We start from the raw sequence: 14,217 nt of genomic DNA, 5'->3' as shown, positions 1-14,217 counted from the left end.
TCAAAACTGGTGAGGCCACACCTGAAGTGCTTTGTCTACTTCTGAGCTCCCCAAGGCAAAACAGACATGGAGCTACTCAAGACAGGACAAGAAAGAGCCACAAAGTCAACACCTCTCTCATAAGGAAAGGCTGAAAGAGCTGGGACTGTTTTGGCTAGTGAAGTATTCTTTCAGGGTACTCTGATCAGCGTACGTAAATACCTGCAGAGAGAATGCAAAACAGATGAAGCCAGGCTCATTTCTGTGGTGCTAAGTGGCAGGGCAAGACACAGAGGATGCAAACTGAAACAGAGCAGGCTGTCTGAACCTCAGGAAACAATCTTTCCATGAGGGTGACAGAGCACCAGCACGGGATGCCTAGTGGTTGTCAAGTCTTTTTGCAGATCTTCAAAAGCTGCCTGCACATGGGCCTGGGCACCCTGCTCTGGGTGCTCCTGCTCAAGCAGGGGGGTTAGACCAGATAATCTCCAGAGGTCCCTCTAAATCTCAGCCATTCTGTGATGCTGCAGCAGCAGGGAGACACACTGCTTAACTTCATAGTAACAATGCCAGCCTTAACATCAGACTGTGCCCTGGGCATCTCTGATAACAGTCAGAATTAAACTGCCTGAAGAACCGGCCAAAGTAAAGCTGCGTAGTAAATGCATGGGACTCTAATGAAGTTAACTTCCTTAAATTAGAGGAGGATTTCACAATACCCACACATAGGTAAGGTGTGATGACTTCACCTGCTTTGCCTACCATGTTGTTCAGCAACTTCTGCCATCTCAGTCGTTTCCTCTACAGTGGACACAGCAGTTTCATTCTTTTCCTCTTGTCCATCTTGGTTTTCCTTCCCTTGCTTCAGAAGAGACTGCCAAACAGCTACTATGTTGTTCATGTCTGGTAAAAGCTAGAAGCAAAAGGACTAAATTGCATTAGCTCGCCTGTATGAGTCAAAGTCACTCCAATGCAAATATTCAAAACCAACCAACGTGACAATTTGCTGCTCTTCGTAAGTCACAAACTGACTGATGTACCATGCAATCCAAAAAAAAAAAAAGATCTGAAACCAAATAGTCCACAAATCTACAGAACATAAATATATGAGAGAAAAATTTTATTGAAGAAGATTCTTGTTAAAAAAATTTAGGTTCGTTCTTTCTTCTTGATGGTCTATTATCAACCCAAATGCTACCTTGTCTAGTAACTTCTAATTCTGAATTAGCTACACTGGCTTCAGTTTACTCAAAACCTGGGGAATTTGATTCCCGAGTCCAACTCCTCTTGGAACATGTTTGTTGCACAATAACTGCCAGTGTTGCATATGTCTGACAATAAAAGGTTATTCACATTTCCATCAGCCAGCTTTATTAGAAAATGTAGTCCACTATGGCATTAAGTTATTAAGACCTTTTAAAGCACAGCTTCCTCCCCTGCTGAAAGACATTATCTCCTCATTCCCAAGCCATAACCACTAAGGAAGAAAGCGCACAGGAGTAGTTACATGCCACAGAATGACTCTTAGACTTCAATTGTCTTCCCACTTTGTACCTTGCTGACGGCTTCTCTGTACAGCTGCACAAATTCCTGCATCACTGACAGTGAGTAGATTTCTGACTTTTGCCAAGTCTCTTCATTCAAGCAGTACTCAATATTCTTCAAGGCTCTTTTCAGGACGCTTGACACAAGCGATAGTATGCTGTGCTTCACTACTTTGCTTGGTAACTATAAGTGCAAAATTGCATTAATGACATTTCAGTGCTTTCTCTTATTGCTTTGAATATGCTCTGTACTCTGAATATATGTAAACAGTTGCTAACAAATGAATTACTTTTTAAATTTTACATTGCAGAAGAGAACCCACAGGTTTTCAGATTCCGAGCCCAAACTGTTAATAAGCATTGGAAAAACTGGTGCTTGCAAATACCTACCAGAAGCACTACCAACAGGTTTTAACTGATGCTCCCATGCTTCCCCACACCAGCTTTATGCTGGAATGGACAATATAAAACACATAACCAACTTAAGAACCTTCTTGGGTGATCACAAACTTTAACAAAACAGCACTAACTAGGACAGAAGAACGCACTAAAAATAAACTGCTCTTACATTTAGCCCTTGGGTGAACATCATTTTATTGCACACTGCAGGGACTGTTGTTACCATCACCATAGAAAGCAACCTTGGGAGAGGAATAAACTCTGAAGTCTTAAAAGAATTGGAAATCTCTGGCTGAGCCTCATAGATCTGAAATAAAAATAACAATTCAATCAAAATTGACAGTCAGGGAGTTAGCAGCTTCTTCTGAGGAACAATTTACAGAAGAGTTTTAACTTTTCAAAAGCAATGACAGCACTAAATGTCCAATTTTACACAGGAACGCTACAGAACATCCCCCCAGACTCCTATTCAATTAAATGAAACATTTGTATATATTTGCAGCCCTGCTAAAAGCCACTGCTTTTCAAGACTTTATATCTGCTTCTTGCTAATTTTAAGCTAAAGCACAGTGACCAAGGAAAACTTAGGAAGGACAAAAGGTTTTTCTAGTTGAGCTTCTGAAATGCCATATCTTAAAAACTGTATTATCAACATGATGTTTCCTACAACATCTTACACCAATTCCTTCTTTCCTGGTTTAGCTAAATGTTTATACAGCTTCCTGCTCTGAGAACGGCTTTTTTAGCAAGTGACCTTCCAACTCTGTCCACACTTGTTAAAACAACTGAGGCTCTGAGTCATTTCATTTTCCTCAGCACTCACAGAAAATATCCCCCTCTCCTTTTACTAACTTCAAAATTTAACAGCACCCTGTTTCTTCTTCCCTAACATACCTACAGGAATTGATAGTTATTTCAGAGCAATTAAGTCCTTCCTGCTTAAGTCACTTAAACCTTCATCATCTAACTTCCTCACTGCTAGTTTAAAACCATTACTTATGAAATTCTGTGTCTGTCTGCCTTTTTAGTGATTTTAATAAACCCTATAATAATATAAATAATAAACCCTATAATAATATAATAAAATGCTGTCATTTACAGCTGTGAACAAAATTAGTCTTCAGATATGTGAGTTCCTTCCAATACAGAACATCTGCCTGTGTAACAAAGAACTCTGCTCCCTGATCTCCAATTTATTTCCTCACTCATTTCAATGAAATCTTATTACTCCTCACTAGGAAGATTTTGTCCAAGTTCAAAAATTCAGTTTACATCTAACATGACCACACTACAAGCTGACTGGATCCTGTACTGCAGCAGCACCTGAACTGTAATAAAGTTTACACAACAATGGCAGAACATGTAAGGTCTTATAACCTCCTTCTGTAACAGCAACAAAGGCAAGTTTCCCAATCAAAGATCCTTTGCTTTTCTCTAGTTTAGGAATATACCAGAACTACTTCAATTTTTGGTGAGGGAAGAGAAAAAAAAAAAGAATATTGGACTTGCATTTCTATGTAGAAGCAGTGTGCATGATTCATACTTTTACCTTTTTGAGTAACTTCATATTGTCCGCCCAAGCTGACTTCACTCTAGGAACAAAGGAATACTGGGTTTCCTTGAAGTATCTATTCAGTAGATCTGGACATACTTTAAGAATATTCACCACGAGATCAGCAACCATTTCATCCTCTGTTGCAGTTTTTAAACCAAGCAGAAAGCGCAGAAGGACTATATTTCCTCCCCTATTGAAGAAAAAAAAAAAAAAAAGCTTTAAGAAAAAAGAAATCCCTACTTCAATACTTCACATGTAATTTTAACTCTGCAGCTCCTCATGAATACTGCAATGCAAAGAGTTACACTTCCTCCGACACTGGGGAAAATCCAAGGCAAGACACCTGAAACTGTTAATATAATTTCTGAGTTTCTACTGAGAAAATTAAGAACTGAATTTACCTCCAATTTACTTTTTTTGCCTCATCAATAGTTACTACTTCTACTTAAAACCACAATGTTTCAGGATACTCTAACCAAACTTCACCAAGCTGAGGATACAGAATTACAGCTTAATATTAAATCCGGAAGCATCACACAGTCTTTCAGTCCTGCCTGCCCGCGCCCCAGCAACCCTTTTTTTTTTCCTTCTTTACCTGTAAAGAAATGTTTCCAGATGTGTTGGTGTTACAGACCAAATTCTGGCATTACTGTAATCAACAGTGACGTTTTGCCAAAATTTGAGATAAACAACAGCTGATTCTACCAGTAGTAAATTATTTTTACCATTATCTGGTATACACCACAGCCTTAGTGTCTTATTCTCACATCCAAAATGATATCTTACAGTAACAGACTAGGTATGTAGTTATTAATGGAAATGGCTCAGAATAACAGCAGCACTACCTCCACTCCCTAGGAATACAGCAGAGCACTCTCCAGTAGGCAGAGGTATAAGGGAATCCAACAGCTTGATTTTGGGAAGTTAAAAACAAAACAAAAAAAGCAGCAATGAATTTCTCTCTTCTGCCATAAGTTACTGAGACAGAAGCAGAATTCAGCAATGTTAACTTGCAAAGGCCTGGAAAGGCAGACAAGATAACTAGTGAGATCTATCTTGCTATAGCATGAAGTACACACAGGGCATTCAACTCACTGGCAACCTACCTGCCAGAAGTTCCAAGACTTGGATCATAGAAAGTAATGCCATGTTTCAGAGAGCAGCAGAGGTCCATTAAGAAATTATGAACAAGTTCTCGTACCATTGCCTTTCCCACCTCTTCAGAACCTTGAGTTACCTATAAGAATCAAGAGGGAGTTAAAAATGACATGATTTTTAGTAAAGAAGAAAATCTTACAGCAATTTCTCTCTTTTCTAAGTTTCATAGAGCTCCTTTCATATAGAAATATCAAAAGAAAGTTTGGTTTGGGTTTACACTAAGAAGCTTCAGTATTAAACATGTTAAATATTAAGCTATTTTGTTTTAAAGGAAAGAAAACACCCTAAACTTATATGTATATGTACTATGCGCAGGGCATTGCTGACCTAAGACTTTTCGTTCAGAAGCCAGACAAAACAGCAAAGCTAAAGAAAAGTAGCAATACATGATTTATGTAAACTGGGGCGAGGCTATCCTGGGACTCTGGAGAATAAGAACTAAAATTTAATCTGAAAGAAAAAACTTTCAGTCTGATGGTGCAGCTTCTGTCTGAAGAAGTTCCAAAAGGCTAAAACAAAAGACATCTAAGCCTTCAGCATAAAGCATATGAAAAAAGCAAGCATATGTTCTTTGGGCAAATTTGGCACAAGATGGAACAGCTTTAACATAGGACAAGAAAGATGGGTAGCTAACACTACACTGAACTTGTCAATATTACAGGGAAAGGAAGTGGGGAAGTGGGGTATGAATGTACAATCATCATACAAAAAAAATGGAAGAATTTATTGAATATCTGTATCAATCAAAGAAATGGAGAAAAGAAAAAAAAAAAGTGAACCCCTATTCCATTCATCTTTTACATTCAAGACAATGCAATATTCCCATAAATGAGCCTTTGACAATTGCAGTTGGGAATTTGTATAATCAGTGAATATATAGATGTTATAATTATGAAATAAACAACAAAGCCTGGCTAAGCAGGTTATTATATCAAAAAGGGAATAAATAAGAGCGCTTACCCTTGCCTTGAGCTTACTATGAAACTCCAGAGGAGGGATCTCCAGAAGAGATCCTTCCCCACTGGTATTCAGCTCTTAATTGGGGTCTAGGAGAGGTGCAGCCAGGCTCCACCCCTTCCAGCAGCACAGGTGAATTGCCTTCAGCTGTGCTCCCATGCCTGACTCATGGCTCACTTCAGGTGGTCAATCAGAGGTTCAGGCTGTGACTCAGCAGTTCCCATACCAGAATTGTTGTTGATAATTGTAACTGATAATTATAATTACTCCAAAATATTATAATTATTCCAAAAAGTTGTTAACAACATATCAACATTGGAATGGCATAAGTATAAACATCCAGTAGAGGACGTACAAGAAAGCAGTCGTTCAGTGTTGTAAGATTTGATGAAGAAAGGTTTCTAAAGATCAAGTGATAATGAATACAGATGAAAAGACTGCAACCAAAACTCAATGCAAGCATAGAAAGTCTTCCTACTGCTCTCCATCAGGCTTATAGCTATGCCTTAGACAGTCCCACAACAAAAAGGTAAGAAAAAACCAAAAACTACAACATTAAGAAAAATAAAAAGGTAACCCATTCAAGTTACCAGACCTTGAAATCCTTAGAGCTGACATCAGTAATGCCATTCCATCGGTAAAGCGAAGCCACATGATTCAACACTTCTGCAGTGAAAAAGCGCACCTTCTGGGTTTTGGTAATATTTTTATTTTGAACCACCTGAAAACAGCGAGGGAAAAAAAATGAAAAAACAAAATGCCATCTCTTCCATTTATTTTAACAAAAACAATGGCAACTTAGCAACACACTTCAAAAAACCTCTCCTGCAAATAAGATTGGGCATTGTAACCTAGCTCATAGCCAACAAATCTAGAACTTCTTCATTTCAGCACGAGATGCACCCAGTGAAAGACGAATCCATTGTCACTGGAAGCATTAAGACTACAAGGTTTTCAACCGTCAGGCTTGGCACTGCTGCAATTGCAACCCAAAACGGTAGGAATCTGGTGGATAACACACTACAGATGAGCTGAAATTAGCATCTAAGTAGTAGTTATGCAAAAAGGCAGAAAACGAGACAAAACAGTTTCAAGGGTACACCATACCTTAGTTTTCAGTGTAGAGAGAAGTAGATTGACAGTAGAAACTTTGTCTTCCTTTATTCCAGAACGAAAAATATCTGGGATGAAATCTAAGAAGATATTGCAAATGTTTAGTGAAGATACGAAAGCTATTTTTATACTAAAACGCTTCAAGGAATTCATGTCAATTTCTCTTCCATGTCATACTATTGATTTTTCTGTTAAGAATGACCCAGAAAACTGCAACGAGTTCAAAAGGATGATATGTCTGTAACCAGTGATAAGTAATGCTGCCAAACCCATCTCAGCCTAACTAGCTAAACTGCCAACTCAGTTATTAACAATTCCTGCATCAGCATCTGTCAACTTCAAATATATTTCAGATCCCAATTTGATATGCATTGCTTCAATTTGAGTGAAAAATGGGGCACACAGGGTAGTGTAAACAATAGAAGTCAATAATTACAGCCTAGTTTCATGCCCTCACTGTGGGAACTGCTGCCAACTAATGAATATTTCTCGATCCTTTCTGAATTCTTTCATAATTGCACCAAAGGTCATAACTGGAATTATCACAAGCCACTGAAGTCAACACAAGTTTTACATTCAACTTCAGCACTTAAGGGACCAAGTTTTCATTGAGTGCCAATAGGATTTGTCTTTTAGGATCCTACTCTTTGTCAGGTGAGCTTGACCATCTTCTCTGAGAGACATGGGCTTCCACATAATGCCTTCATAAGGGATGCAAAGGGCATTACAGTGCTCTCCTGAATCACTGACAAAAAGCAGTCTAAGGGAGCACAAATGAGCTGTCCCGCACAACAACAGAAAGAAACTTGAAGTACATGCAGTCCTTTCCATTAGTGTTTTTCAGAAAACCTACTACTGTGTTAGGAACAAGCCCAGAAGACACATAGCTTTTTTTTTTGCTTACCAATTCTATTCTTTTTTACATCTGTTCCATCAAATACTTTCTATTTTTCTAAAGCTTTTGCAGATAAAAAAGACTACTCTCAAATAGAAGAGGCATTCTCTACAACACTGAAGAAGTTCACAGTTTTTCAGGAAAAAAAAATTAAAAATATGTTTTGTATCTTAATAGTGTTTATCTTGTTCATACTTTGAATTAGCTCTTACTTATTACCATCTTTGAAAGACTCTGTCTTAAAAAATATTCACAAGGGTGGATAGTGATGGGACAAGGGGGAATGGTTTTAAACTGAGACAGGGGAGGTTTAGGTTAGATATTAGGAGGAAGTTTTTCACACAGAGGGTGGTGAGGCACTGGAACAGGTTGCCCAAGGAGGCTGTGGATGCCCCATCCCTGGAGGCATTCAAGGCCAGGCTGGATGTGGCTCTGGGCAGCCTGGTCTGGTGGTTGGCGACCCTGCACACAGCAGGGGGTTGAAACTGGATGATCATTGTGGTTCTTGTCAACCCAGGCCATTCTATGATATATACACACAAAAGCAATTATGAAGTACCTTTTAATTCCAGCACTTGCATCAAAACTGCAGTGTCACCAGCTATTAAAAAGGAGAGAGCAAACTGAATATAGGCCATACGGACATCAGGTCTCCCCTGTGAGAAAGATAAAATGCAGCATTGACAGAGACTGTATACAACTGCAACAATTGATTATCATTGTAAGTACTATAAATGGATAAATTAAGCAGCTTCCACAGGCAGATTACATACAGCTACACACATGCATTTATATGCAATACATCCACAGTACATGTAAATTTTAAAAACTTTGTGGATTAAGCAGGTTCATTCAAGTTCAAATCAAATATGAAAGCATCTGTTTCACTTCTGAATAGATGAGACAGGCTATAAATTAAAAAGAAGAAACAGTATTTCCAAGCCAAACCTTGTATTCACATCACTGAACATCCACTTCTGCGCTGCTTGGTACACAGGCAAATAGTTATGAACACCAATGACAGCAGTGCTGCTGCTTCCAGAGCTGGGCTAATCCTGGGGGCTTCTGCCACTCATTGACACCTCTGGATACATTATACACACTCCTCAGCTATAACAGCTGCTAACAGCTGATAGCAGGGTCACACAGCTGAGACAGGCATTTCAATTTAAGGGGTGATGGCACACTCAAAGGCAATTTCTACAAAAAACATGAAATCTGCCATTCTCAAATATGTTTATATAAAAAGAAATCAAGTAATAGACAATCAACCAAACAAATCCTGAAAGAAAAATAAAATAAAATAAAAAAACAAACCACTTTTTCCCAGAAACTACCTTCTGCAGACTCATTTTTCACCAAATTACAAAAACTCAACAAAAACGTATTTATTCTGCACTGGTGTTGAAAATTATACTGAAATAGACTTATGTTTAGGATGAAATATAAATATTCTTGTTCTAAAACACTGGTTGATTATTTTTAGCAAATAGAAGAAACGAAAAAGAGTTCCTTTTGGAAAAGAGGACTGATTACTACTTATTCACATGTCCTCACTGGGATTTGCAAGAGACTGTCTTAAGTTCCTGGCTGTATTTCAAGCTTTATTACTCTGGTTACTGGGCAAAATCCCCTCTTCACTAAAACAACCACAGAACCTCCATTTATTTCACTGGTATCAAACAGCAATCCACACACACTGAAAAAATGCTCTTCACTTAAATCTGTCATAGAATACCTCAGGGTGCAAGCCATCGCCTCCTCAATTGCAGACACTCAACACATGCCCTGGGGGTTTCCCACCTAAGCAGATTGGAAACTCATGCCCTATGGACCAGCTCTGCTGCAAATTGAAACAACCAAGCAGTACGTCATCCTGACGCAGCACAAGAAGGAAGGGGTAAGTTTTTGCAGATGAAAATATGGCAAGAGACTTTATTTAAATACTTGGCAGAAGAAAACTGATAAAGTCAATATATAGCATTTCATGGTGCACACATAGACAGCTGTTCATTTTACCTTCTTGTCTCTTTTTTTCACTAATCCAGACAGAAATTTATTATTGAAGTCAAAATGGCTAAACACATCCCTTGCAGTATCTGGCCCCTGAGCCACCATTGCTGACAACAGGGTAAGGCACACTCGGCTCATCCTAAAAGGAAAGAGGAAAACATGCAGGTTATTTCCAGGATGACAAATGAAGAGATTAAATATAATAAAAGATGATTTTTAAATAAAATAAATTGTCCCATTCCACCTCCAAGAGCCATCAAAGCCTTCAGAATTTTCAGGCATGAAGTAGTCATCAGAGTAAGCCTCAACATGAGCAGTCAAGATAGCCATTAGCAAAGTATTCCCACTCATGCAAAGCTCTTGCTGCAGTCAACGACTGCAACGAATGTTGTGATTCTTGCTTACTGAGCAGTGGGAAAAATTGCCTAGAAAACTAGAAGAGAATTAAAAAACAACCAAAAGCATTACTCAGGCAGTGATAATGACAACAGGGTAGAGTAGAGGACAAAAGAAGGGAAAAGGGAATGTCTATTTATATCCTCAAATAAACTTTTCAGCATGGACAGTTTTGTTACTGAATAAAATATCACCACAAATTTTCAGTCTGCCCAATGCAGGTTCTAGAAGGATTTCTCCAAAAGCTGTAGTCTTTAAATTATTAAGAAGAAATACAGATCTTGCACAGTTTCAAAAATTATTTTACTATATATATACCCTCGCATATTTGGGATTTTATGGACAGTTAAAATGCTTGTTGCAGCAAGATCACCTCAGTGGTCTGGGAACCGTGGTCATGACCATGAACTGGAAGACAGAAAACACTTTTCTAATGCTGGCCTATACAAAGACCAAAAGGGTGGCCTTGGACAAGGCAACCCCTCGCTGCCTACTGTTCAGGGGTATGGAGCAAAATCTACTACTTATATCCCATCTGCCCCACATGCAAAGAACAGATGGAATGGTTGTTTAGATTGGGCCAGATAACAGGAACGCTCAAATCAGCCTTAGATATAAAGGACAAAAAAGATTACAGAGGAAAAAAAACAGTGTGAAAGGCCAAAAATACATCTGTTATAAAGATTCACAAACCTGGCAGCATTAAAATGGTAAGGCTGAAGATACCATCCATCTAACATCCCATCAAGACAGGCACAAACAAAGCAAACCACAGCTTCATACAAGTACCATACGGCATGAGATTGTGTATCATACTTCCACACTAAAGTGGAGCTTCCAATTTACAAAGGCTTCTACATGCAGCTGTTTTACAAACTGTAGAACAGTATCATTCGATAAAGGTAGATTGTTAGCAATAAGTTCAGTTGAATTTTGGACAGCCCCTTCGGATCAATTCAGAGCAACTGACAGAGATTGTCTGCAACAGAATAGAGAAGACTTACCTGTGATTTTCAGAATACAGTGCAGCATAGACCAATCTCATGTAGCTGTGAATCAACCTTTTGACTATGTTCGTTCCCACAACAGAAAAATGGGAGAGGTCACTGGCTGTCCTCAGTAAAATAGTTTCCAGGGCTTGAAAGATTAATATCATCTGTAAAAATGAAAAACGTGTTAGTATTTGCCAGTGTCAGGTAGGGCTTGAAACGATTAGCTGGGCAAACAGTAAAAAATGCAATTAAAGAAAAAAAAAAAAACAAACCTATCACAAGAGAAAAACTTGCAAATATGAAAGCAAAATTAACTTCTGAATTCTTTCCCAATTCAATACTTCCTTTTTAAAAGACTAGTTCTGAGGGCATTAATCTTCAAGGAAGTCCCTATAGAGGTACTACATGAAAGACTAACATGCCATAGAAGGGCAGCACACTGTTCGTTGATTTTTGTTGTTGTTGTTGTTTGTTTGGGTTTTTTTTTTACAGTTGTTAGACTGATGAAATTCAGCTGGAAAGCTGTGTCAGTGTGCTGACTGAAACAAAGGGCTCCTCCTCAGATGTGAATAGAGACCTACATGTGCATACATGATTTGTCAGTGTATGCACAACAGCCACTTCTGGGAACTCAGAAATTGACTGCAGTGTAAATCTTAGCACAGGCTGATGAATCTCAAAAGTCCTTTTTAAGCTGGAGGACAAGGCTGAGGTCCTTATGAACCAATACTGTAAAAGAGAACTGTTACTAAATGCGCTGTGAAACCTGCTTAAGAAAATCAATTGAGCTGCTCCAGTCTTTCAATGAACTCCTTCTGGATGAAGCCAGAATCCTTGTTGCATGGGGACTACATTCATTATTAGTTCATTGTATTAATTATTATTTTTATTCAATATTAGCCTCCGTAAGTAAAAGAATCTTGAAAATAGAATTTAACTGACCATGACTGCCGTAACAGAGGTTGTCATTTCTGTCATTTTTTGTAAAGACAACCTAATGCAAAGGCAGGTGCATGGCTATTAAAATGAACACTATCAGATTTTATGTTGAGAGCAGACTTAAGTCAAAAACAGCACCTGCTGTGAAAAGAACTTTCCAATTTGTTAGTTTCTTCAACATTTTTGTGGAAGAAAAATTGTTTCAGATAAGAAAAATGATGTCAACTTTAGCAGCAGCTTCTTGGAAATATTCATGTATCAGGGAGATGTCTAATTATATAAAAACCACTATTTCCATCAGACAAATTTTTTGTTTGTGTAATTGCCATTGGTCCCCTAATTAAATGGTAACATTTAAAGAGCTGTAACAGCCTGATTTTGGCTGGACTACTGGTTGTGCATTTTACCACCTCAGAGGGCAGTGAGGCACTGGCACAGCTGCCCAGAGAAGCTGCGGTGCCTCATCCCTGAAGGCATTCAAGGGCAGGTTGGATGGGGCCCTGGGCAGCCCAAGCTGGTGGGGGGCAGCCCTGCCTATGGCACGGGTTGGGACCAGGTGAGCTTTGAACTTCCTTTCAACACAAACCATTCTGCGATTCATTCCATGATCATTAAATACAGGAACATCTCTGCACTGGAAAGGGCTTCTCCTACTCGATGAATGCTTCTGCCACTGTACTTTCCAATAACATAGTTATTATCAGTTATTTATGCTGCCAAGCATTTCTTTGGCAGCTCTGCTCCCAGCCAGCTCAGACTGTAACCACACCAAAATACAAAACCCACGGAAGACTTACTTCACTTTCAGGCTTCTTCTCCCCATCCAGCAGCTTGAAAATTTCAGCACACTCCACCGAAATCTTTATGTACCCCTCCACGACATCATATATTTCGGCAGACGGCAGCGTTTTCGCCGTGGAGACGAAGGTCTCCAGACCTGCAAGAAGAGATTTCCACCTGGATGGAGCTACGCGGGGCGGGGGACGCGTGGTCCAAAGCGTGGGCAGCAACACGTGCCCCGAGCGGCGATCACCCCCAGCCCCTCTGCACAGCAGCCGGGCCGGCAGCACACGCCTTTATCCCACGGAGCCCACCGCCCGGCCCCTCCTCACCCTTTCTGGCAGTGGCAGGGTCCCGCAACAGCGCCTTGAAGCGGGCGCCGTTGAACTCCTCCTCCTTGCAGCGGGCTCGCTTGGCCGCCGGCGGGCCGGTCGTAGGCACACCGCGCCGCTTGGTCGCCATGCTGCTGTCACCGCCCCGGAAGCTGCGATGGCGGCCGCGCAGCGCCGCATCCCGGCAGGAAGCGGCGAGATCCTCCGCTGCACTGAGGGGAGCAGGGTGCGTGTTAATGCGTGAGGTACGGCGGCACTGAGGGGTAGTGGAAATAAATAACTGAGAGAAGGTGGAGTTAGAAGGCAAGCCTGATTTCTATAATAATACCATATTTCTAGGAACATCCAGGAAAGAAATACTACCGCAAAATACATGCAAAAAATATTTTCAATTTTCATGGAATCATAGAATCACAGAATGGCCTGGGTTGACAAGGACCACAAAGATCATCCAGTTTCAACCCCCTGCTGTGTGCAGGGTCGCCAACCAGCAGACCAGGCTGCCCAGAGCCACATCCAGCCTGGCCTTGAATGCCTCCAGGCATGGGGCATCCACAGCCTCCTTGGGCAACCTGTTCCAGTGCCTCACCACCTCTGTGTGAAAAACTTCCTCCTAATATCTAACCTAAACCTCCCCTGTCTCATTTTAAAACCATTCCCCTTGTCCTATCCACCCTTGTAAACAGCCGTTCCCCCTCCTGTTTATATGCTCCCTTCAAGTACTGGAAGACCGCAATGTAAATTACATCATTCTCTCCCCTCACAGCCTGAGTAGCTGTTGCAGGATTTAATGAAGATGGTAAGGAAGACTGTTAATTTCACTTCAAACCAGACTACTTCCAATATGTTGCCCTAGTGTACTTTGATCACTTACCCCTTCCTTTCTCTGCCACGATTATTACAATTTTCTACCCCAGAGCCTGCTTTTTGGCAAGCATCAATCGTGGAGGCCTGATCAGTGAATGAGACATCAGGCTCAGACAACGTTCATCTGCCCTGTTATGACTGCATTTTTAGAAGATGGAAGCAGCAAATGACTCAAGTATTAATTTCAGAGCTGCTCAGTTTTCAGTAAATTGAAATATATTCCTTTGATTCTTGCCAAGTGAACATGTAATCATATCCAAGATACACATTGCCCCTTTGGCATTTGCTAATCTGAAAA

At 40.1% G+C, this 14,217-nt stretch overlaps 1 protein-coding gene across 1 annotated transcript in view; it reads right to left on the bottom strand.

The window, feature by feature from the left end:
* URB1 (URB1 ribosome biogenesis homolog) overlaps window positions 1-13,182 on the bottom strand; it is a 45,382-nt gene extending 32,200 nt beyond the window's left edge. Inside the window, exons 1-12 of the mRNA XM_042866548.1 lie at window positions 13,053-13,182; window positions 12,738-12,877; window positions 11,014-11,165; window positions 9,620-9,752; window positions 8,160-8,256; window positions 6,700-6,785; window positions 6,188-6,313; window positions 4,584-4,714; window positions 3,472-3,667; window positions 2,092-2,229; window positions 1,534-1,707; window positions 742-892 (exon numbers count right to left, since the gene is read on the bottom strand). Of these exons, the coding sequence (XP_042722482.1) occupies window positions 742-892; window positions 1,534-1,707; window positions 2,092-2,229; window positions 3,472-3,667; window positions 4,584-4,714; window positions 6,188-6,313; window positions 6,700-6,785; window positions 8,160-8,256; window positions 9,620-9,752; window positions 11,014-11,165; window positions 12,738-12,877; window positions 13,053-13,182 (1,654 nt within the window). The remainder of the gene's footprint in view (window positions 1-741; window positions 893-1,533; window positions 1,708-2,091; window positions 2,230-3,471; window positions 3,668-4,583; window positions 4,715-6,187; window positions 6,314-6,699; window positions 6,786-8,159; window positions 8,257-9,619; window positions 9,753-11,013; window positions 11,166-12,737; window positions 12,878-13,052) is intronic.
* Between the last annotated feature and the right edge of the window lie 1,035 nt (window positions 13,183-14,217).

The sequence above is a fragment of the Lagopus leucura genome, unplaced genomic scaffold (assembly GCF_019238085.1).
Source record: "Lagopus leucura isolate 7727_CA_CO unplaced genomic scaffold, USGS_WTPT01 Super-Scaffold_100001, whole genome shotgun sequence".
NCBI classification, from domain to species: domain Eukaryota; kingdom Metazoa; phylum Chordata; class Aves; order Galliformes; family Phasianidae; genus Lagopus; species Lagopus leucura.
This window is presented reverse-complemented; position numbering and strand designations above follow the sequence as displayed.